Here is a 24,678-nt window from a genome sequence, read left to right as displayed (position 1 = left end):
AGAGTGTTTATTCCTTTGAGGCTGGAATAATTTATCCCAGCAGTCTCTTCAGGCTTTAATTTGTAGAAAATTGGTTTCTGAAGAAGGAAGGCACTGCAGAAGAGCGTCACGGGGGGAACTGCAGCAAGACACAAACTTTTTTATAGCATAGCTCTAGGTAGAGCTTTATGAACATGGAACACAAATGCTACTCTTGTGTTTCTTCCAGGCTTACACACTGAACATGACAGCTATACAAATGGCCAGCGGTCATATAACCTGACTCTGCTGATGCTTTGTATCAAATTTTAATGTGTGATCCACTTTTGTGGGACAATACTGAGAAATGCTGCTTTTTCTAAATTTTCTGTAACTTCCTATAAGCCCATAACTTATGATTTCTTATCTGAACATTTTTCTTGTATAAAATAACTATTTTTTGTTCTTTTCCGCAGAGCCTAATTTACTGAGTGGTACTGCTCACAGTGTGAATAAAAGAGGTGTGAAGAGAAGAGATCTTGACATTGAGGAGCTGAGAGAGATCCTGTCTCCACTTTTACCTTTTGTCCGCATAGAGCACATCTTACCCATGAGCAGTGAAGTACTGAGTGATGCAGTAAGTCAGTCATCTCGTACAAGTATCATCTCTGATTTCTTTGTATGTTGGATTCTACAGAAGTCTATGCAAGGTTACATGGATTTTTGCATTTTTTTTGTACTTCAAATCTGTCAGAAAACTAAAACAAAAAACAACTACAACAAAAAAAACAGTGGTGTAGGGATTCTTTCAAGTTCTTTCTTTTAAGTAAAACATTAAATTTTGTCTCCATTCTTCAAGATGAAGAGAGGCCTGATTAGTACTCCTCCTTCAGACATGCTACCAACATCAGAAGGTGGAAAGTCGAATGCCTGGCTGAGACAGAAAAATGCTGGAATATATGTGCGGCCGAGACTGTTCTCACCGTATGTGGAGGAAGCTAAGGTAATAATCATCAATATTTGGCTGTTGTTACACTGAAGTCATCAGGGGGTTCTGTAAACAGGGAAAAATTTGGTGTGTTTTGTCTTTCTTTGCATGTACTGGCCTAAAATACTAACATTTTCAATTTAACAAGACTTACAAGTTTGATCATCAGGCTCAAGTCTCTAGAACTGATCAGAAAAATTTCAACAAAATATTTTTTTGTCGAAATTGAAATGTTTGCGAGACAGATCTTGATGAAATTCCACCGGAAACAAAGCAGCGTTCTGAGGGAAACCTCCCTGGTTTCCAGCCAGTTTGCCGGCCCAGCTCCTCGGCAGCCCACCTGGCAGGCGGATGGCAAGGTGAGAGCCTGAGAGTCCCAGTCTGCAGATATTCAGCAATCTTGGTGCCAGGTCTTTCAGGCTCCCCAGCTCCCACTTGAGCTGGGTGGAGAACCTCTATTCCACTGGGCAGAGGACTCCAGTAATTCGTTTTGTTGTTTGAATCAGAACCAGAATTCTTTCAGTCCTGTGCAAAGTGGAATAAATATATTGTGTCCAACTTGATTACAGTCCTTTGTGTAGTGGATTCCTTATTCAATATCTTGTATGAGGACTGTAAAACTGAAGAGCCCGTGCCATATTCTGTTTGGCAGGATGGGACCCTTATAGATGGCCTGCTAATTATTTGAAGCAATTCTATCTTAGGTCAGGAGCTTGTGAGTCCCAGCTGTGCAGGTGACTGCCAAACAATAGGGTAAGGTGAAGCTGTGCACATCCACGTTGCCTGGAAACTCTGAACACTGCTCTCAGATCTCTCACCCTGTGCTTAAGACAAAAATACCTTCTAAAGCTTAAATGGTGACATCCTCTTTGAGGAGAGGGGAAAAAGAATTGTTTTGCATTTTGAGCACAGATGAGAGAGCACCAGGTGGCACAAAAGGAAGAAAGGAGAACTAGCCAGTTCAAAACTTAGCTTTGTACCTTGGACTGTCAAAACTAACAGATGTTTAAAAATGTGTAATAAAAACGTTGACGCTTGGTTTTCAAGTGTGTGTTATGGGAATGCTTTAGCAATAATCTTCAAGTTCATTCTACATGTTTTTTTGGTCAGGAGTCTGACTTGTTTCTGTTAGCATTATGTTTTGCTGTTATTTTTCTAAGAAGCATAATTTGTTGTTTAAGCTTAGGGGAATTATTCTTGTTTACTATCTGGTAACTGTTCTTACTCGTTTTGATTACTGAGAAGTGCAAAAGCTTCAGATAAGTGACTTCTAATTTATTTCCCTCTGTTCACCTTATTTTTGAAAAACAAGGTTAAATAAGAGTCTTATTTAAAGATGTGCACAAATCCCTTTGTCTTGTTTAAAACATCTCAGGGAAACACATCTCATTTTCAAGGTTCTGTCTTTCAGTGGTACAGAGAATTGAGAACCATAACTGTCTGGCGGAGCATTTAAATTTGCCTTGAGAAGAATACTTTCATTTTGACATATACGAATTAAAGCAATCTTCCCAAACTTTATTCACCAGCCTACTGTTAGCTTTGAAAAGCCAGTGCTAATAGTGACTGGAAACTAGAGTAGAAAGTGGTGTGGATGTGTCAAATACTGTTTGGGACCTGCTTTAGACACGTGGCCTTGGAGCTGTGCTTGCAGCAGCTCTAGGTGGCCTTGGGGCAGTGCTTACAGAAGGTCCTGGTGGATGTGTGCAGTGCCTTCACAAGGGCTCTAATGGCTGTCGTTGCAGTCAGTACTGGATGAGATGATGGTGGAACAAACCGATCTCGTTCGTTTGCGGATGGTCCGAATGTCCAATGTGCCAGATACCCTTTACATGGTAAACAACGCGGTGCCGCAGTGCTGTCACATGATTACCCACCAGCAAGTTAGCACTAACCAGTCCAGTCCTCCTTCAGTCATAGCCAATGAAATCCCAGGTAAGGCTGCTAGATCGCTGGTAACTCTGCTTGATCTCCTGTGAGTGGTTGGGGCCTTTGGAACAGGGGAAAATGAATGTGTGAATACTGTGATCTCCTCAGAGAGGAGTACTTTTATAGTTTGTTTCTTTCCACTCAGCAGTAGTGTTTCTGAATTGATCTGCTCTGAGATGATTTATTATGCCATCCATATACATTTTGTAAGAAGGTGAGCTACAGAAGGAGTAGTACATCTACCTGCTTTGGCTCAGCAATTTGAAAAACCTTGGACTAGATAAATTTACTGTAGAATGTTTGCTGGACCCTGGCTCCCTGTTCTCAGAGTGGTTGGTTATCAGTGGTTGTTTATCAGTTTTATACCAGTCCTCCAAGATGGATAAGATTCAGAAGGGTGTAAAATTGCTAAATATCTTCTAAAATCAAAAAGGTAGGTGGACCATAACCTGTAGAACAGTCAACTTGGCTCAGTTTTCCAGAAAAGATATTGAAGGTAGGCATTCAGAATGCTTTTTTTTTTTTTTTATTGGTTTACCAAATCTGCTTGAGCTTTTAAGTCAAACCAACTTAATTCCTTGTGCAAAAGAGTAAATTTTCTTAGGTGGATGTGTAGGTACTTTAGGTTACTTGGTGTTGACACTCATAGGAAAGCCACAGTCATTGTGATACATTGTCGTTTATCTATTTGGTCTTTCAGTGTCAAACTGAAAGAGTGTATGGAGTGGGATTGCCAAAGTATCTTTCTGTGTGTAGTTAGTAACTTAAAATGCATTTTCATCTGTGAACTGCCAATTGAATTGGAAGAAGTGATTTGGACCAAGGTTTTGCCGGATCTTGATTTCGGGAGAAGCTGACAGAGGAAATGAGTTCTCAGAAGTCTCCAGCATTTTGCAGAAGTTCTTGTGGTCAGAAAAAAATCTGGCTCTGGGGGCAATGATGCATCTTGGCCAATCGGAAACTCCACTGCAGTTTGATTCCATACAATGTAATATTTAGGAATTATTGTCAGCCCTTAGATTTGAGCTGTGAACCCAGCCAGTAGCTGGAGCATAGAGATTGTCACGTATCTGCCTGCTTTGCTTTGTTCTCTGATTATGCGAAAGATTTGATTGTTTTGCCAGTTCTTTGAGGCAGGAGGGATAGATGAGAGCCGATTTGAGGAGCTTCAGGCATGTCCCAGACCCTTAACTTGTACAGGAGTCTGTCCTTGAAGCACAGATGCTGCACAGGAGCTCTTGACGGAAGAACCAAGCATCATCAGTTCTGGGCTCTGGGGTCTGGGCTCTGGGGACATGAGCTGCTTTGCAGTTTAGGCATTCTCCATCTGTTGCTTGCATCTTGCTTGTACTGCTGCTGGCTGACTTTATTTGTGTAAGTAAAGGACATTGGCAGCTTGTCCTGGTACTTCTGTTGCAACGCTACTCTGAGTTCAAACTCTGCTGAAGGTTGAATGGGTTCTACAGGTCATTGCTTTTCCTGTAGTATTTTCCATTTTCAGCTTGGATTAGAAATCCTGCACCCCAGTTGTAATTTTCATGTATATGTAATATCCCTTCTGTATGTTTCACGTGAATAATTGCTTAAAAAAACAAAAACACAACAACACAATAAGCCACCACCAATAATAACAACAAAAAAAGCACAAACAAAACCTCCTAAGTTATCATTTTTAATGATAAACTTAGATGATTTTTATGCCCAGTAATATGGAGAACCAATTAAACTTCCCTAAAATCCTTATGTTTATTTTTCAGTGTTTGTAAAACGTTGGGTGTAGCTAACATCTGAGTGCCAAGCCAGGATTTTTAAGAACAATTGAAGTGTATGGAGCATAGAGTAAAAGACACATTTACAAGCCATGAAGACTAGATAGAATTGATACTTTTTTCATAGTACAGGAACTCAATTTGGAAGGGAAAAAGTAAACTTGCACTGCTTACATCTATTACATGCAGCAATGTGAACTTTGTGAAATCGGGAGCAGTTGTAGTTCTGTAGTGTTGGGTTTTTCCTTCTATGTAACACAAATGTCTTTTCACACTGTTTTTGCTGCCTCATCTGCTTAGTTTTTATGAGTTTTCACTATGGACATATGGTCACAGTGCTGCGTAGCCCCTGTAAAGCTGGTAACAGGTCAAATGACAGGACTTATTTATTCAGAGGTCTGGACTTGTGTTCTTTCTTGATAGGCACATTTTTTTCCTGAGGACGGAAAGACCACAAAGAAATACAATTTGTCATCAAACAGCAATGAAGAGTGGCATGAGAAAGTTTAGCAACAGCATAAATACCCCCCAAATTATATATGATTTCCTTTTGGAAAGGTTTTGTTTAATGATTTCAATATGTCTGCATAAAACATCATCATTTAACAGGTTTATGTTGGCATAGTTGTGTAATTATTTTTTACAAATGCTCTTTCTGTAGTTACATACTGATATTGTGGTCTTGTGATTACAGAATTCCACTAGAAGTATAAAGAATGCCAAAAAAAAAAAAATCAGAGAATTCTTGGCCTGTAGTATTCATGAGGGAGCAGTCAGTTGTTGTTTGATATCCTGCCCCTACCTCAAATCATAAAATTCCTGCATTATGAGGGTAAAAAGAAGGCTATATTTGTGGTTCACTCCAGCAGAAGCTGGAAAAATGGTGTACATTTTGTATGATGCGTACATATTCCATAACGATGATCCAAGTTGAACTGCGCTTGGCAGAATGTTTTTCTTTAAAAAGGAAAAAAAGACAAGCTTAGTCATCCTAGAGTTCCTTCACAGTTAAATCTAACCAGTGTCTCACGGTTATTAAAGTAATCTGTTATCCCCAATTTTGTTCTCTGCTGTCCCACCAGTTCCCAATCTGCTTGTTGTAAAGGAGATGATCAAACGGCTGCAGGAGCTTCGTCATACTGAGCAGGTGCAGAGAGCGTATGCTCTCAATTGTGGAGAGGGTGCCACAGTCAGTTATGAGATTCAGATTCGTGTGCTGCGGGAATTTGGACTTTCTGATGCTGCTGCTGAACTTCTGCAGGTATGGGAAGTTGCTGTAGTAAGGTCACAAATTATTTGATTCAGGATCTGTTCTGACTATGAGTTGACTTGAATGTATAACCTGCAATAAGAGAGCTACTTTGTGTGTGTGGACAGCATCTTGATGCTGTAAAATAACTCTAACTTCAGAGCCATCCAGGTGCAAATTACAGTGAGACTGTTGTGTTCAGTGATACGATTTCATAAATGTACAGGTACAATCTATAAATATTTTTCTCAAAGGTTGTTGCCATTCAGGCTGTTCCTACTGCCACAGATCCTGGAAGCAAAGTCAAATCTCGTATTTAAAGTAGATTGAGATTAAAGGGTTGTTCTTAAGTAGGATAAAAAGTGTTAATGTACACTGCCTACTTCTTCAAGGAAGCACCATGAGTACTTGCCTCATTTCTTATTAACTGAAGGCTCTGAAAAGCTATTTTCTAGGAAAAGACAGACTTGGCTTTCTTCTCCTTGTTTGGAACTATGTGATGAAATGTTACAGAATTTTAGTTTATTGCTCTGCTTCCAGATACTTGGCAAATAGTTTCTGTGTGATAGCTTCAGCGTGCAAGTGATGATGTTCACATGTCAGTGGTTTGCTGCTCCTTCTTGAGATTCTGTATTTGCCACTTGTCTTTTGTTTTTGTGAACTTGAATCATTGAGGTGTGAAAAGATGAATTTCTAAAAAGAATGGTATGATTTATCTGACTCTGTAAATGGTGTATAATCAGAGTGAACAACATGAATGGTTTGCATTCTTGATAATCAAAAGGCAGTTCTTGAGACTAGTCAAAGCATGACTAGAGGATTAGATTGATCTCTTCTGGAATCAGGAAAAAACAGCTTAAGTGATTCCGTAGATCTGCATAGAACGTGTCAGGATTGGGCAAAAGCAAGTGCCACTTCTGTTTGTTGCTATTAAGCAAACTGCATTTGTTGGTCAGCTTTTTCATGTAGTGGATCTGATGCCACTTGCCTTTTTTAAACATAACAAATAATCCATAGTAGCTGTAATTGCCTCGAGCTTTGAGGTTTCCTGTGGCAAAAATGCTTGGTACAGCACTAGCAGATTGAGTTCTTATGTGTGTCAATTCCAGAACTTTTTCTGGATGGCTTCCTGCTTCTGTCACTGTTGTTTTTCTTCCTTTGCAGAATCCTCACAAATTCTTTCCTGATGAGCGGTTTGGGGACGAAAGCCCACTCCTGACTATGAGACAGTCTGGACGATGTCGCGTGAACAGCACTCCCACTGCAGAAACCCTGTTTACAGAACTGGACTCTTTTGTGGCCTTCCATCCACCATTGCCCCCTCCTCCACCTCCATACCACCCACCAGCAACTCCTATTCACAACCAGTTCAAAGTGGGCTGGAAACAAAGGGTGCCAAGTCAACATCCCTCCCGGTCCTTTTCTTACCCATGTAACCATTCGCTGTTCCACTCCCGAACAGCTCCCAAAGCTGCACCTCCTGTCTACTTGCCCAGTGTGAAAGCAGCCCCCCCTGATTGCACTAACACTACAGGCCTGGGGAGACAAACTGTGGCTGCAGCAGCAGCAGTGATGGCAGCCGAGAAGCAAGCAGTAAGTATTATATTTTCTCCTCCCTATCCCTGGCAGTTCAAAGTAGCTTGTTGAGAGGAGGTGGAGAGAGTTCACACAATGTTGTCACTTGACTTAGTCAAAACAGCTGCATCTGTGCTGGTGAGGACCAAAGTCTTCTGCATCTGAAGTGTCATCTGTGGAAGACTGAATGCTCCAAGGGCAGGAGTGATTTTGGAGGGGCAAAGAGGGCTTGTAAAGCTTCTGAAATAACATTGTTTGCTCCATGTGAACTTCTGTAGAGGACTGTATGCTGTAATTCAGAGGTAGAAATAGTGAGAATATTTTGGCTATTCACAGATAAGCAGCCCCAAACTAAATAGGTGTATGGGAATCTGTGGAGATTGTGAAGGACTTGCATATGTAGAAAGCATTTAAAAATGAGTAGGCAATCAGAAATTGGTAACTGTGGACACAGAGAAGTTTGTTAGAGCATAATTGCTGAATTATAATACTATGCAATAGTAATACAATGAAAACAGTTAACTATCTCAGATACTGAACTGAGAGTTTTGAAGTTATAGGTAGAAATAAAAATTTGTGAATTCATTTCTTCAGTGAGAAAACTATTTTGGTGCATTGTTCTCTCGTAGTGAAAGCTTGTTCTCTAAATCCGGATTAGATCAGGCGTTCTGAATGGAAGCATGAATTTATTTTTTCTTTAGCAATTGTTTTCAATATATTGCACCCCTATATTTTAGAGTATTTATAGTTTAAAATATTTAACTTCAACTTAGATATTTTTTTGTTCACGGGTTTAATTAGTTGCATAGGCATCTTTTTTGGAGAGGTGGGCGCAATACAGACTTCAGTGAGGAAGTCGTATAGTGATGTTGCTGTGAGAGCTGATGTAAACTTGAGTATGTTCATCAATAGCTTAGAGGAGAAAGGAGTCAAAGAAGAGGTTATCTTAAGCTAGCACAAGGGTGGAGTTTGGAAAATGTGTTCTTTAAACAGTGTAGAAAAACTAATAATAATTATAATGGTCTAGGCAAAGGTAGATTAAGGAAATGTAACTTTGAATTACTGGAACTGTCCTAACTAGTTTGTTTGGTTTTTGCTGCTTCATTTTTGTGGACCATTTTCTTTTTCTTTTCCAGTGCACTCAGCCCTTGCTAAATGAACTGATGCCAGATATTGCAATGGGGGTGTCAGCCATGTCTTTAAAAGACAGAAGACTGCCAGAGCTGACTGTTGATACAGAGCTAAGCCAGACAGTTACGGAGGTAGGGCCTGGTCCACCCCAGCACATTTCATGTATTCAGAGCAGACACATGCCTACTTCTCGAAAGAAACATGCAATAGAGCAAAAAATAGATGCTCGAGAAAATCAGCAGGAATATCCTGACTTCTATGACTTCTCTAATGCTGCGTGCAGACCTTCCACTCCAGCACCAAACAGGCACAGTCCTTTGCCTTCACAAGGCATATATTATGGCCCAGATTTGTATAGCCACAATAAGGCATCACCGAGTGGCTTAAAGCCAGCTTATCTACCTTCCCAGATATCTCCTAAAAAGCAAGAGGATTCTAGGAGGGAATACCTGATCTCCCAGGATGGGCATCAACACAGACAAAAGAATGAGCCAATACACCTCGATGTCTTAGAACAACCTCCCCAGCGACTGGACTTGGCGTTGGCTACCCAGGAAAATGCTGGCAATGGCCCAGTTCACATCAGGGGAAGAACAAAAATGGAAACTGACTTAACCTATGGGCTAACCTCCAACAGACCTTCTCACTCTGCATACACCTCTGAAATGCAAGAAGAGAGAGCCAGTAGGAGAATGGCAGACGATGAACCATTGGAACATGGAACACAGAGAAGTGCGGATTTGGAAAGGGAAGATGCAGTGAGCAGAGGAAGGAGGTCTCCGAACAAACCAGACTTCCTGTATAAAAAATCTGCCCTATGAAAGCAACCTCCACTATTTCTCTGTGCCTAAGAGTTGTAAACTTCCCATTCTTTGCAACTTTTGGCCTGACTTCTGTCAGACAAATTCATTCATGCCAGCAGATAAATTCACTTTCATCCTTTTATTTTGTACATACATTGCTTTACACAGATGGCATGCTATCAGATTTAATGCTGCTTCTGGTTTTATTTTGTGAGAAACCATTTTTTTCTTAGCAAATTTAATTAAGCCTTTAAAAAAAAACCTGGTACCTTTTTCTACAACCTGGTAGCCTTTTGCACCTGTACATCTATTTTAGTGTATTAGTTTTGTACTAATCTGTTAAACTTTATTGTCACATTTAAAGGACTGCATTTTCATACTTTTTGCATTTTCCCTTTCACTTGCCACTTCCCTGTGTGCACTGAGCTGCACATTATGAAATGTATTTTCTTATGAGATAGCAACAACGTGTTTATTTTTTAATTATAGGAATTCCAAAGAACAGCACATCAAAACACTACATTTTTAGTTAAATTTTTTTCTCTAGATCTGAAATCTTCCTGATTTTTATGACTACAGCAAGAATCCAGTCTAATGTTTTGTTTGAAAGGTTCTGGCAGCTGGTCTTACTTACCTTATAGCAAGTTCACCCCAAGAACTATACATGAGATTTCAGGTAACCAAGGTGATATTTAAGAGTCTAAATACCAGTAAAATTCACCAGGATCTGATTCTGTTTTCTTTGTGGTTCACACTTAACTGCAGAGAATTTGGTCAGCCAAGAGCACTTATTAGCCAGGCTAGAGTTGTTTATTTGACCACACAGAAATGAATCTAGAAATACTGTAAAAGGGAGAGTAATAACTTGTTCTTCCAGCTGCTCGCTTCCTGAGAGGACGTGAAGAGAGGAGTTGAGGATTCACACTAAATCCTGGTGTGTCAGTAAGTCAAGGCATAGTATCCTGTGCTGTTGCCTGAATAGTAACTCTCCAGTTGAGAGGGTTCTCTCTCCACCAGAGGTGCTGAGGTGACTGCTCATTGCCTTGCTTTCTCCTGCCTATGATTTTTAAAAAGGGCTTCGCTCTTAGAGATGTTGTTCAGTGTTCCTTATCTGATCTGAAGTATTGCTGACTTGTAATTGCCACTGTTCTGTGAAAAAAAAATCATAGTGAAGAGTAACTACTCTAATATTAAGTGTGAAGTTTTAGCACTCTTAAATTACATTTCTCATCCCCTTACCTTGCTTTTTGTTTTTAAAGAGCAGAAATGAGATTCATCTCATACTATCATATAAAGAAGGAAGGATTTGGGGCTGGCTCCCTCCTACTGGGTTGAGATTCACCAATGCAGCTGTGTGACAGTTGTAGTTCAGTGTGTTCTCCTTAGTACTTAGTGTTCAGTTCTTCCCATGGCTTCATTGCATGTAGGGTAGGGATCTGGTGCCACTGCAGTGTAGTGATTACTGGTGAAGACCTGATTGGTGCGAGTTTTTTTAAATTTTATTTATATTTTTAATGCATCTTCTATAGTGAGGAATTTCCCATTAGCTGAAAACATTAATCTGAAGTATGACCTAATAACTACATCTAGATTAATCAAGGTTAGGCTGCTTCCTGCCTAACCAGCTCAAAATGCTTAAAAGAGAAATCTTGTTGCAATCTTGTTTTACTGTTAACTGATGGCAGTTTTTCTTACACATCTTGTTTTATTACAGTTTGAAAGGCTTGCCAGCCACAAAACAATTTTACTGAAATATGTTGAATATTGCATTCCAGAATTACCAGATAGCTTCTAGAGAAATGAAGATGTGGGGTTTTGAGCCAATAAATTCTAATGCCCCCTCTATATGTTTGCCTTCTGCTTCTATGAAAGCTCTGCAGATGCTCTTTTTGAGGTACAGCCCTGAAAGGCACTGTGTAGGGTTGGAGGAGAGACGTAGCTGAACTGTGCAGGTCATGTAATGTTTTGTGGGTGAGGAGAGATGGGCTTTTTTCCTCCATTAGCCTCTTTTGAGCCATTTTTTAAACTGCAGTTGAAATGAGTGCTGACCTCATCACCAGTGCATATTACCTCTGTGGGGCTGCTGTGTAGAATACTGTTAAATGTCAGAAGGTGCTGGGGGGAGCAGTGCTCCTGTGGTTAAGGACTGAGGCTCACTGGTTTTATTCTGAAGACTGAGCACAGTGCTGTCTTACTTTGTAGCTCTAACCAGACACTTTGGTCTCGTGCTCCTGAACACTAGAAGCGTTAACTTTCATCACATAACAGAACCTGAAACTCACTGCGTGTGTGTCGTACGTACGTTGTATCTTGACTGCTAAAACATCCTAGTAAGTTTTCTGAGGACAGCTGTCCTGAATAACTTATTTTCACCTAGAATTCATAAATACGCTTTTGAAAGACACTACTTTGATCCATAGTAGCTTGTGGCACTGTGTGCCTGGGCTGAGGAGAGGCTGAAATCTAGACTTAACTCCCAAGCTTGAAATTGTGGATGCATGGCTGATACAGACCGAGAAGTTTTGAGGCTATGATGTGGGGGAAGTAATAGATTAGTTTGGCTTTGGAATCAGCTGTGAGAAATGCCTTTCTGGAATGGAAGACAGCTCTGCATTTTAGAATACATAACTGTTTCTGAAGTCTCAGAGGCTGGGCAGTATTAAGGAGAGAATAAAGTGTTTAAAAGTAGGTGCAGAAGAAAAGGTGAGTCCTTTCGAGGCCAAAAAGACAATCAGGCCAAAAAGACAATCTGTTTTCACTTGTATATTTTGAGTTAGGAAGAAGGTAGCAGCTAATGGTGGCTGTTCTTAAGTTGAGAAAAAGGATTTGTCCAATTACTGGAATTGTTTTTGTAGTCCAGGGTGGAATTTCCTACCTAGTTGGCTGGGGGGGGAGGGGAGCAGACCATCTTTCTCCTTTTCATGGAAGCACCAATCAGAAGCTCGTTCTCCTGTATTTTGCTCTCAGAACATACATACTATGCTACCTGCTTCTTGTTGTTCTCTTTCTACTGAAACTTTGGTGCAAAAGCTCCTTGTTTACATGAAGCACTTTCTGATTAGGCTGGAAATTAACATGTTTTCCTCCTACAAATCTGGTGGAGGTTGTGGATTAGTGACTGTACGTTGCTTTAGGATAGAGGTATGAACATTAAGCTTTCTTAGATGAGGGTGATTTGTGTTCCTTATTCTACTAAACAGAGAGCTCAGACTTTCATGTAGTGAGCAACATGCAAAACTTCTTTCCACTTTCCCTGACCCTTTCCTCTTTTCCTTAATATATGGACAAATAATTCCTGAAACAGATTCTTCCTTTGAAATGTTTTATTGTTGCCGTAGTTGTGCGTTAATAACTGCTGTATTGACGGGCAGTTTCTTGTTATATTTTTCATTTCTGAAAGCTAAGGCTGTGGCCACCCTTACTTATAAGCCTTGGTTTTGGGTCTCAGAATGTCCCAAACGTTTGTCTTTATGCGTTTCTTTGGTTTGGGGTTTTCTGAAAGCATACACGTGCTGTTTGAGGCACCGTTATTTCTTCTAATGATTATATGCTTCTATGGTAGAGGTGGTGCTGAGCTCTGCTAAAAGCAGGGGACAGCTGAGATAAAACTGTAAGACCGTATTTGGGTTTTCTGTGATTCTCTGTGTTCTGGGAGGCAGCCTTTGCCTTCTGCAGCGTCACAGTTCTGTTTCTTGTCCTTGTGTTGTTACTGGTATAAAGTCAAGTGCCTTCAATGCTAAAGGCTCAGAAAAACTTTCTTAAACTGACTTCATATCCTATGCAAGTGTTTTTTTCTACAACCTGCATAACCAGTACTTTGTAAAACTTGTTTACGCTTCAATTGTACATAGTGTTTTTTAAGAAAAAATAGTATTTTTATTTAGGTACCTCCAAACTTGAATTCTAGTCTTGTGTGATACATTGTAAAACAATACATTTCTCTTTTGAGTACCATTGCAGTTGTAAAAAGGTTTTCACTGGTTCTATTTTTCTACTGTTGCTGAGAAGCATGTAACACTGACTTTATCCTACGTATAGTTGGCATTTCAAATAAATGGCTTGTATAGAACGTGCTTGTGTGGCTTCTTAACATTAGGCACTGATCTGGGGATTTTTGAGGCTGCCTGTTGCTGTGATTCTGAACCTGCTGACTCCTGGGCTCAGGGAAAGGCACTGATCCAGAAGGTGCCCTGTCACAGGAAAGGCTCTTAAGAAAAACAAGGTCTGACTGTCCTGGAACAAAGTTACACGGTCATTCAATGAGGATATGATAGAAAGCACTGTAAAAAGTGGAATTTAAAGTTAGTGGCATCTTTCAAGACATGGCAGAAAAAAAAAAAAAAAGCACTTTAGTGAGATATTTCAGCAAGTTCTTCTGGCTAGAGCTTAATTGTCTGTGACTGTTCGCTATCAGTGGTAACAGGACTATTCATAGGCAAGGCAGCCAGACTTAGCCCTTGTTTTAGAAGATGTTTATTTTCCTAGAGCCAAAGACTAATTGAATACACAGCATTCTTCTCTTGAATTGCAGTTATCCCCTGTCAGCTGGATCTTCATTAAATCTGTTTCACAGGAACAACTGTATTTTACTCCTTCAAAGAGATGACAAGTTTTAGGAGCATGTCATGCAGCAGGTGAAAACGCTGACTACGCTCTTTGATGTACAACCGTGACATACTTTGGGTTAAGTCCTGGCATAAGAGGAATGGGGGGAGAAAAGTACTGTGTGATCTCAAATACTAATTGACATCCTCCTCCTCCTTCCCAGCAAGAAGATGAGTTTTATGAGCAGCTTCCTAAACCTGCATTTCATTGTTGCAGGCGTTATGTTCACAACAGCAGCTGAACTTCACAGAAGACCTTGAGGGCACCTTTTGGAAGAACGTGCACCTGGATTAAAAGTCTGAAAGGGAAATTGTCTACTGCAGTGCCCAAGTAGTTGGTGATCACTTCAGGTAATCTGTGCTAACTTAGTGTAGGCTGATGCCAAAAATGGGCAATGCCTGGCTTCAGTCTTGACTTTGTGTGAGACTAGAGCTGTAGTATCTCATTGTTGCAACTTACAAAGATCCTGTAACTGAACTGGCTTTAATTTCTTGAGCACAGTGAATGCTGGGACTGAGTCTTGCTGTAGTATCACCTGTGGCATGGTAGCTGTTGCTGTGTTTTGCATTGAAATATATATGCTAGAGGGAGAATAGCACGTTTTTCAAAATGCAGGGTTTCAGTTCAGGGTGATCTGAACTCAGAGATGAAAGTGAGGACAGCCCTTGCCTCTGTCCTTCTTCTGCCCCCACCCCTGTTTACATGTAACTCATTACAGAAGCAGAGGACAGTTCCACTGTTGTTGTCTCCTGCTTAAAAAATGTATGTCCTCACACGGAGAACTGGGTCAGAACTGGAAGCAAAGCTCTAAGAACAGCAGGTTTGGCTCGGCCCAAGCTGACTCAGCCTCCCACAGGGGTCTCAGCCATATGGTTGACATAACAACCACTCTTGTGGTGTTTGGCTGCGTTATGGATGAGCGTGGAACATCATAGCTGCATTTCAAAACACAAGACCGTGCAGACAGAACACTCACTTAATTTTTACATACTTTAATTAGATATGCAGTTACAAGCCCTGTAACAGTTGCTACAAAAAAGCACATACAATACTCAGAGTTAAATTTAAAAGCAACTATCATTTTGCATGAAAACTAACTCATTAACTGAGCCTTTGTTAGAACTAGCTTATGTAAATGTCAAAAACAATAGGGCAAATGATAAATGCCTGATATTCTTCTAAAAACTCTCATTAATGATGAAGCAGAATAGTACCCCAAACAAGTCTTCCAATTACAGAAAGCAAAAGTTTAGAAATTAGAGCTTTCCTAAAGCAGGATTTTGGTTTTGTGAGTATAGAAAACAAAAGCCCTACATTAGGCTCAAAATAACTTACGAAAAAGCAAAACTTAATTGCAGTTAACGAAATTCTTAAAAAGTCAGTGAAACATCTCCTGTTCCTTGATTATCACAGTGATTACAAAAAGATCCATCCCCCCTTATACTGTACAAAACACCAGGATGCCGCAGTGTCTCCAGGAACAATCTAATGTAGCAGAGTTTTTAAAATCAAAGCTAGTTAGAAGTGATCTGACAACACCCCCCTGCTGCTTATTTTGTCATCTAGTACCTCTTCCTCAATAGTTTCTATTTTAGTGAGCAGATAAAAATCTGTGACACGTTGTTGCATGTAAAACATCACCACACAATATCAGAAACAAGATTTTGAGTTTATAAAAACGGATACAACGTTCTGCTGCATAGACTGACCCACGATTCCTCACTTCTCACCCCCGTAGGCAGTACCTCCACAGCAGTGAGCACGCAGAAGTACAGCGCTACTTCGTGCACGTGATCTGAACCAAGTTCTAGAATGCATTTCACCAACCATGATCAAAACCAACAGACACCGCAACTCGGGCCTGCTTTACTTTACGTGGAGACATGCCTCCCTGTGTGTAGTAAACAGAAGCTTATTTTGCATGGGGAGCATCTGCTAGAATCACCACAACCAGAAGAGGTGATACAGAACTTTTCAAAGCGGGCAAGCAATGCACTCCAGTCTTGGAAAACAGACTGCATACAATGCCCGTATTCTAGGATGCTGTAGAGCTATAGGTGCTAAAAGTAAAATACTTCAAAGGAGAAGAGGAATAAACAGTGGCACAATGTTCTTTCAGCAAGCAATCCTCCTCCTGGAGATGAGGCCAGCTTTCAAAGAACATCAGTGATGAAATCCATACAAATGCAATGTACCTGTTAAGAACACGCTATGCGCTACAAGGGAAGGAAATGAGACAAAATGAAGGTGGAGGCAGTTTCTTGGATAGTTGGATTTTGAGGAGAAGCCAAGTACTAAAAACGTCTCTTCTTTCGCATTGTTTCCCCAGTTGTCCTTTCAGCCTCAAATCTCCTAACTGCAGTAGTACTGCATCCTATTAGTCCGTCGTCTTTTCCGTGACTGAAATTCTTCAAAGAAGTGCTGAATGTCTTCTCTTTTAACAACCTTGGGGAAACAACAGGAAACCCGAGTTGTGGTACAATGTGGTACAATGGTTCTTACATGTATTCCATAGGTAATGCACAAAGCATTTAGAAATATTTTTAAATCTCTGATTCAACTATAGTGAAATAGCTTTCCTGTCTTACCCAAAGGAAATGACTGATGCCTGAGTTCCAGCTTAAGAGAATACCAAGAGGGAAATGAGTTTCCCAAATGTAAAACAAGCACAGGGAGCAAAACTTTTCGTATTTTTAATTGTTTGGCTACTTGCTTTTATGATGAAAATAATTAACACAAAGCAAAAATTGACGAGCTCACTTCAGACACACTGTAACTAAGTGGTGGTTTAACAAATACGTAGCTTCATATGGAGTTTCAAAATGCTTTTGTTAATAATGGCATACAACTTCTTCAAGGAAAACAACCTATGAAGTTATTCTACATCTATTCTAACACCTATTATTGTCAGCAATGTTAAAGAAACAAGATTGTCGAATTCCAATTGGATCAGGACTGTCCAGTCTCTACTGCATTAACCAACAACTCCATGAAACAGAAGAAAACCACTACAGTGTAGCACAGCAGTAGCTGAAATCCTTCAACAATATTTTAAAACACGATTTCTGTTACCCAGTTCTTCAAATTCTGCAAGCTGCAGCTTACCGTTCCTTCATCTGCAAATCTCCTGAGATAGTCAGTCAGTTCTGTCTTTAGGTCATTGTATTCTGGATGGAGAAGTGAAGAGAACAAACAAGATACACAGATTTAGTTCACGCCTGGTTCAATATGACAGCCTGTTGCACTTCCTGACCTTAGATTCACTTGAGAAATCTAGACTTGAACTGGGTTAGAAGTTTCAGCAAAAATCAAAGAATGAAACAAGTTTGGGTAAACAAGAGATGTCTGATAGTTGATCTGCCTGGCCTCTGAGGTCTCTGTTCAGGCGGCCTTCAGAGAAGTGGGCTGGAATTCAATACGCTGTGTTAAACAGATCCCAAGATCCAGCCTTCACCATAGCTTCTCCCAGACACCAAGACATGGCCAAAACAACAGAGTAAAGGGATAAGAAGCCAAAAAGCAGAATTGTAAATTATTGTTTAGATGTTCACGTTAGAAGACATCACCATCACTACCCTACCCAAGATGTTAAACTGTGAAGTTTCCATGCCATCTACTTCCTTAATGCAAGTTACAACAACCCCCCAGAAATGACAGACTTTTCTATAGTTACACTGACTGAGGTTTGCAATCTGTCGTAGTCTTCTACGTGTTGATTTCAGACTAATTTCAAAGTAAACTGCACATCCAATACTGATCGCAGATGGTAAAACTGAATACTTTCATATTTACCACAGATGAGTTCTACTTGCTGGACTCTGTTCATGCTGTTAAGGGTGTCCATCAAAGGGTCTCTTCTGTCTGTTTCTTGATCGCTGGTGCCTTTGTTTTCATAAGCCAAGACAGTGTCACATTCATCAGTCAGGAACTGGACTTCGAGCTCTGAATACATTTTCTGGAGAATAATGGAAAATTTACTTTTGCACTACAAAACTTCTCATACACCGATGCTCTCCCCTACACCTTTTTGCATTCAGTATCACAAATAACACCAGTAAGAATAAAAAATTATGTTCTGTATCATGCATTTTGGCCACTTCCTCACGATGACTTCCAAAACAAAAGTGGCTTGGAGTTGCAAAGGAAATACAGATGTTTAGAAGCTCCTCTATACTGTGTTAGTTCTGGTGTGGGTCTGGTGTGTTTATGTCACGGGGAGGGATTTTATGTGCTTATAATGCAGCATAAGGACATTCTCAGTCTTCTATCTGCAAGCTTCTCTTCAAAGCTTCTGTGGGAGCCCCTTCCTGCCTCTCCCAACTTCAGTGATTACCATGAAAGCAGGATACGTACCAAACAGTCTTCACAAGTGCATAATTTGCTTCTCCAGTTTGATGGCCAAAAGGTGGCGGTATCTTTTTTTAAAACCTGCTTGCTTTGGAGCTCTTTCAGCTTGCAGCCTGATTCTTCACTCTTCACACCTACCTGAATTGAAAAACATTACTCAGTGCTCTGCAATTTCAAACACACACTGTTCTTTCCAGCACACCACTTTCCTTATACAAGACTTTTCTTTTGTCTTTGACACAATTTCATTCACACAAGGTTTCTGATGTAGTTTACAAGTTCCCCCTGGACGCACAACTGTTCTTCAGAAACTTAAAGCACCAGCCATAGGTTTTAAAGAAATCTGAGCTGGATTGTTGTGAAAATGCAATTACAATGCATAACACCACTTTATTGTAACAAACTCAGAAGTTGCCTCACAGTAAAGGCAAAAAGGCTGACCAGATGGGATGCATCTACCCTACACGCAAAGAAATCTTGCACCCTTATCTCTTTTATAGGCAAGTTCTGTAGCTTGGGCTGTGACCCACTGAGACCACGGCTGTAGTGTCAGCAACTGAAGAGGAACACAGCAATTAGCTAGAAAACGTTCACCTGCTCACTGATCCTCTAGAGGAAGAGGTGAGTTTTGCTTCATGTACCATGAGTACAAAGATGAACAGGACAGAAAAGGCAGCACAATTTACCTCTGGACAAGCAGACCCAGAGCTAGTGGATGGCTCATTAATCTGCTCCGTTTGCTTTTCTTCCTTTATTTCTTGGTGTTCTGGTCTGCTTTCTTTTTTTATTTCTTTCATTTGCTCTTCAGTTTCCTCAACATTCAGGACAACCCCTTCATCTTCAAGAGAGTTTGCTTTGGTCAAAGGAGGAACTAGAAGATAAACAAGCGCAGAAGCAAAAATAACAGTGACTTTCTGGCATGGTATTTCAGATAGCTCTGTACTGAAATGCTTGTGCTTCTTAGCACTCCTTGAACGTTATCACAGGTTCAGTAGCTATCACACATTTTTTGCTGACTTTGACCTTAAACAGTGTAATGTCATTCATCAACAAAGCAGAAGAAAGACTTATTAGTGAGATATCATCTCTATGCTCTTAATTTTCTTTACCTGCAAACTGTGAAGCATAGGCCCACAGGAAATGGCAGTGTTTCATGCAGGCTTGACACACCATTTCATGGAAGTCTCCGCTGTCAGGAGGTACCGCACCGAGATGCTGTTGAAAAGAAACAAGCATGCAGCACTTGAATGTTTGCTGAAATGAACAGATTCAGCTCTAGCTTTAGATGAAGAAAAATAACTGCCAACACATTTTCAGCACAAGCATATGCTGTCCCAATAATTCTGCAACAAATATCAGCATAACAAAGACTGGAAAGATCTTATCAAGTGTCAGGAGAAAAAAAAAAAATCAATAAATAAACCGTTCTGTCTTTGCTTATGGGCCTCTGTTTGCAGTTCCATATGCCTTCTGCTTCCCCAGAAATCTCAGTTCTATCTCAGTTCTAAACATTGTTTTTCTAAACACTGTCCTAAGCACAGCTTATTAAGATACCTACCACACACTTTAAGCACCTACATAACTTTATGATTCCTTCCCTGTATGTATTCTAACTTTTCCTACTGTTCACACACTGGAATTGAGAAGAACTGCATCCCAAATCTCTCCATAAACCTCTAAGAAATGGTTAAGCAATCAAAAGCACCACCTGCTTTCTTTTGAAAAGCATTCTTACAAAGCTCACAGTATGCATCGTAATATTCTTAATAGGTACATTTATAGAAAAGAATGCTGTGGTTTAACACCTACAGGAACTATAATTGAAGCCAATCATCCTTTTTTTTTTTTTTTTTTTTTTTTCCCCCCTTTGATCCTGTAACTTCAAACATTTTACTTTCTAACAAGCCAGTACGGAATTTCACTCATGCCCCTGAAGGGAGAAGAGACTGAAGGGAGCCCTCATGCTCACAATTTAAGTGGGACACTCACCCAAGTGCTTCGCTGCTCCTGACAGATTTTCCTGAAGTCTGTAATCAGGCACCAACAGTGCCGTTTGTTCCTTGCTATTTTAAGTAACTACAGTTTAAAAGCATTCTTCTGATTGACCTACTGAGGTAGGTGACGGTATGTCTCAGCAAGAAGCTTCTTATCGCTGATTCTAATGATTAGAATTTTCTAATTAATGAGACTGATACAGAAGTCATTGTTTTATTCTGCAGAAGGAACCCTGAAATCAGTAGTGCTCTTGCTAATGGTTTTTGTCTGGAGGGAAGAGCAGTGCAAGATTTAATATTCCCCTACATTAAATGAAAAGAAACATCCCAGAGCATACATAACAATCTTTAAAGAATCACAGCAAAACTTCCCAAGTAAAATTTAACATATGGACTTACCTGACGCTAATTTATTTCTATGCAAATTCTGCTACTTATAGTTTCCTTACCCTTCCGTGGAACCAGTCTTCACACACTATGCACTGGATCATTTCATCTGGGATCTGGATGGATGGTCACTTTATTAGCATTAACATCAACCTTCAGAATCTTCCCCAAGCCTCACACAACAGCCCTGTGCAGAGCAAACTGCATTTCCATCCTCACCCACCCGCAGCGAGCTGCCATTAATGAGCAGTTCTAGTCAGTTCGCTTCCCTGAAGTTAAACAGCGTGTGTAATTTGTCATACTGACAAGCCTATGGAACTCTCAGTTACTATTACAAAACTTGTTTTCCCAGTAGAACAAGGCATTCTCACACAAAAGAGCTGAAAGAGGTTAACACGGTGTTGGTATCTTTCTTCCAGTGAACAGAAAGGCACGAGCAGGCAGCTGAGCAAAAGATGCTGACAGGTGACATCTGGTTTGTGTAAGAATGCCACAATCCTGACTTAGCCATCCACAATACAGTGTAATACAAACCAATTTGTTACAGAATGGTTAATTAATGATTTCTTCAAAGACACTTCTACACTTAGGAGAGATGAGTTTATATTATTCTTTTTCCTACTTAAAAAAACATATGCCTTGCTTTACTCCCTGACTTCTCTGAGTGCCAACAGAAGTGTGTGTACATAAACCCAGTACTCTTTTCACTCTGCAGACAGAGGAAGAGCTCTGGCTGCCACCAAGGAAGGCCAGTGCTGCTGCTATGGGACAGACTCCTCAGGGCAGAGCCCTGTCAGAGTGCTGCTGCAGGCAGGAGGAAGCAGATTCTGCTCTCCTTTAACACGTCTGTTTGTTCCATGCTCCAAGTGGTTCTCAAGATAATGAGAAACAAATCTTCTAAGGGAGCTGTGCAACTTTATACGGAGGAAGTAGAGACAGCTGCAACAGCATTTCATCCCAGTGCTGGTGTGCCTTCCTTGTCTGTCTTCAAGGCATAAACATATTCTACCACTAGAAAACCATGAGAATGGAATCACTTTATACCGTACACCACAACCAAAACTGATATGGGACAGAAAGGTTTGTAAAGCAGGATCGTCGCCCTGGCGCATCCCAAGGACCACCCTGTGCACATTCTTTCTGCTTGAACGGCAGCTATGGAGGCTCACTGCTGGATTTTGTATTTCATACCTCATCTTCAGGATCAGGGTAAGGTCTTTTGCAAGTACAGTACAAGCCGTAGAAATTGTCATTGTATTTATTTCCTGAATTCACTTTGCCCTTTTCCTAGAAGGAAAGGAAAAACTGTTTCAGTACACAATGCAGTGAAAAACAAGACAGAACAGCTGCACAGCCTGGAATAATCCCCGTTCCTGTTCAGCGTTACTTCCTAAAACCAATCATCATGCACACAGCTTGAACATCTAAACATCACCCAGAGACACCTGTGCCGTGCAGTGAGCAGAAGATGGGGCATACAAGGAATATGAGAGGTTGCTCTGAGTTAGAGACAGGCTGGGGGTCTCACTGCCAGGTAAGCTCCTCTCAAAACACAGCTGATAGGTGGCCAGGGAACCTCAGAACCGCACAGAGTTGCAGCCTAATGCTGCCATATGATGTTACTGCCGATGCTTTGTGCTACCATTCTGAGAAGGAAGAAGGCAATGTGAACACCCTCCTTCCACGATGTCTGTTGCATTCTCAGATGGATGCTGATGACTGTTGAAATGCTATGACTGATTTTGAACTGATTTCACACTAAGTGAGGAAGGAAGAGCCACATGACCCACTTCATTCACTCAGAGAGTAATAGCGACACTTTAAGACTATCACAGGTTTGCTGTAGAAATCACTGGCTGTCAGCTCCTGGCTTAAAAGCTAGGGCTCTGCCCTGTTTCCACCAGACCAAACAGAGCATACACACCCACTGCTGCTTCCATGTTGTGTGTTATTGTGGAAGCTGCCCCACAAGCACCTCTCTCTCACTGCCTCCCTGAAAGGTCACCAACTGCTGGACTACCTGAAGCCACCACTATGGAAGCACAGAAGAGTTCTTCACATCCAGCCTAGACCTGGTCAGACTTGTGGCTGCAGACTCACATTTCTGGCCTCACGCTGGCTGCAGGCATGGGCGAAGAGCAGGGAGATGTCTCTGCTGCTCTCTGCACATTTGGCCCCAGGGTCTCCAAGCAGCACTGCAGCTCTCTCCCACTCACCCAACCTGCTGCTACATGCCAGCACTATGGCCAGAGGGAGGGCACTGACCTCCTGGGGCCACCGCTCTGTCTCTGCAAAACCAACCTCCAAACTCACCGGAAGCAACTTGCACTGCAGGTTTTTGAACTTGCTGTTTCCACAGTCACAGCGAAAGTTCCTGAAAAACAAAAAACCGAGCCACAGAACGGTTTGGGCTGGAAGGAACATCAAAGCCCCCCCAGTTCCCCACCGTGCCACGGGCTGGCTGCCCCCACCACATCAGAGTCCGGCACCCTGTCCAACCCGGCCCTGAGCAGGGCTGGGGCACCCACAGCTCTCTGCGCAGCCGTGCCAGCGCCTCAGCGTGAAGAATCCCTGCCTAACACCTGAACTTGCACCTCCCTTTCAGTTTAAAGCCGCTCTCTTTTGTCCTCTCGCTATCAGACCGCGCAAAAAGTGGCTCCCCAACCCCCCTTTACCTCCCCCCCCCCCCCCTTATCGGCTCCCCTCAAGTCCTGGAAGGGAAAAAAAAACGACCTCCGCACCTCAGCGCCCAGCACACCCCCTCGCGCTCAGCACGACCCCTCAGCCCCGTGCCGGTACCTCTTGGTATAGAGCTCGAGGAGGCGGTGGGAGCCGTGGCACTCGTAGCTGCACGCCAGGCAGATGCCGGCGGGCTCGGCGCCGGGCGGCGTGCAGGTGCTGCAGGCGTACAGCGCCTGGCGCTTCACGGCGCCCTGCGGGGACACAGCGCGGTAACGGGCGGCCGGCACCGGGACGGGGGTGTGAGGGAAGGGGGTCCCGCTCCCGGCCCCACCCGCACCTGGGAGTAGCTGCACCGCTCGTGGTCGCTGCCGCCCAGCACGGCCCGCGCCTCTTTCTCCAGCTCCTCGTTCTCGGCCAGCACCTCCGCCAGGGACACCACGGGCTCCTCCCCCGCCCCCGCGGCGCCGCCGCCGCCGCCGCCGCCCCCCGGCCCGGCTCCCTCCGCCGCCGCCGCCATGGCCGCGGACGGATGCCGAGGCGGGAAGCGCGCAGCCCGAGCGCCGGGCGGCGCCACGGCGGAAGCGGAACCGGGCGGCGGGAGCGCGCGTCACAAGGCCGAGGCGCGTGGCCGAAGCGCGCCTCCCTCCTTCCCGCCATGGAGCTGGTGGCGGAGCTGCGCGCGGGCGGCGGGCGGGCGCGAGAGGTGCGCGTGCGGTGCGCGGCGGAGGCGGGCGGGGAGCCGCGCGGGGAGCTGCGCGAGCTGCGGCGCGGGCTGGGAGAGCTGCAGGAGCGAGTGGCCGAGCTGCTGGCGCCCCTCGTGCTGGAACAGCAGCGGCGCGGCGCGGCGGGCGGAGCGCCGGGCGGCGGTGAGTGGAGGCGGCGAACGGCGGCGCGGGGCTGCCGGACTTGGGAGCCGCTGAGCGCCGCGTGTTGCGTCCGGCAGGTGACGGCCTGAAGGAGGAAGAAGAGGAGGAGGAGGACGACGACGATGAAGACGAGGAGGAGGACGGCGTGGACGCGGCGCGGGCCGAGCTGCCTCCTCCAAAGCGGACGAGGGTGCAGCCGCCGTGAGGGCGGCACCGCGCCGGATAAAGCGGTGACGGCGGAGAGCGGCGTCCGTTGCCGCCGCTGTAAGGCGCCGTAACGGCGCTGCCCTCCGCGCGGCCACGAACAGCGCGGGTAGGCGGATAAACGTGGAGCCCTTCGGCGCGGCCCTGTACGGCCGGGCTGCAGGCAGAGCAGCGCTCTGTGATAGGCGCCT

General features: G+C 42.9%; 2 protein-coding genes across 3 annotated transcripts in view; one reads left to right on the top strand and one right to left on the bottom strand.

Moving 5' to 3' along the window:
* The window catches only part of BTBD7 (BTB domain containing 7), a gene marked incomplete at both ends in the record, with an annotated part of 35,770 nt that extends 26,350 nt beyond the window's left edge, over positions 1-9,420 (top strand). The window contains 7 exons of one of the 2 annotated variants that reach the window (XM_079536881.1): positions 435-595; positions 818-961; positions 1,192-1,305; positions 2,692-2,881; positions 5,727-5,905; positions 7,058-7,486; positions 8,605-9,420. In XM_079536881.1, the coding sequence (XP_079393007.1) occupies positions 435-595; positions 818-961; positions 1,192-1,305; positions 2,692-2,881; positions 5,727-5,905; positions 7,058-7,486; positions 8,605-9,420 (2,033 nt within the window). The remainder of the gene's footprint in view (positions 1-434; positions 596-817; positions 962-1,191; positions 1,306-2,691; positions 2,882-5,726; positions 5,906-7,057; positions 7,487-8,604) is intronic. The other variant, XM_079536882.1, reaches the window with a different exon arrangement.
* A 6,939-nt stretch (positions 9,421-16,359) lies between these two features.
* UBR7 (ubiquitin protein ligase E3 component n-recognin 7) lies at positions 16,360-23,949 on the bottom strand (the record flags this gene model as incomplete). Its single annotated transcript, XM_079537739.1, has 11 exons — positions 23,755-23,949; positions 23,535-23,668; positions 23,049-23,109; positions 21,927-22,022; positions 20,798-20,851; positions 19,464-19,569; positions 19,041-19,225; positions 18,361-18,492; positions 17,800-17,962; positions 17,113-17,174; positions 16,360-16,452 (listed from the first exon to the last, which is right to left on the bottom strand). Exons 1-11 carry the CDS (start codon positions 23,932-23,934, stop codon positions 16,360-16,362), a joined length of 1,266 nt encoding a protein of 421 aa, XP_079393865.1. The 5' UTR covers positions 23,935-23,949.
* Between the last annotated feature and the right edge of the window lie 729 nt (positions 23,950-24,678).

This window comes from Tetrao urogallus, assembly GCF_951394365.1.
Source record: "Tetrao urogallus genome assembly, chromosome: 6".
In the NCBI taxonomy this organism is placed as follows: domain Eukaryota; kingdom Metazoa; phylum Chordata; class Aves; order Galliformes; family Phasianidae; genus Tetrao; species Tetrao urogallus.
Note: the sequence above shows the minus strand (reverse complement) of the source record. Positions and strands in the feature narration are given on the sequence as shown.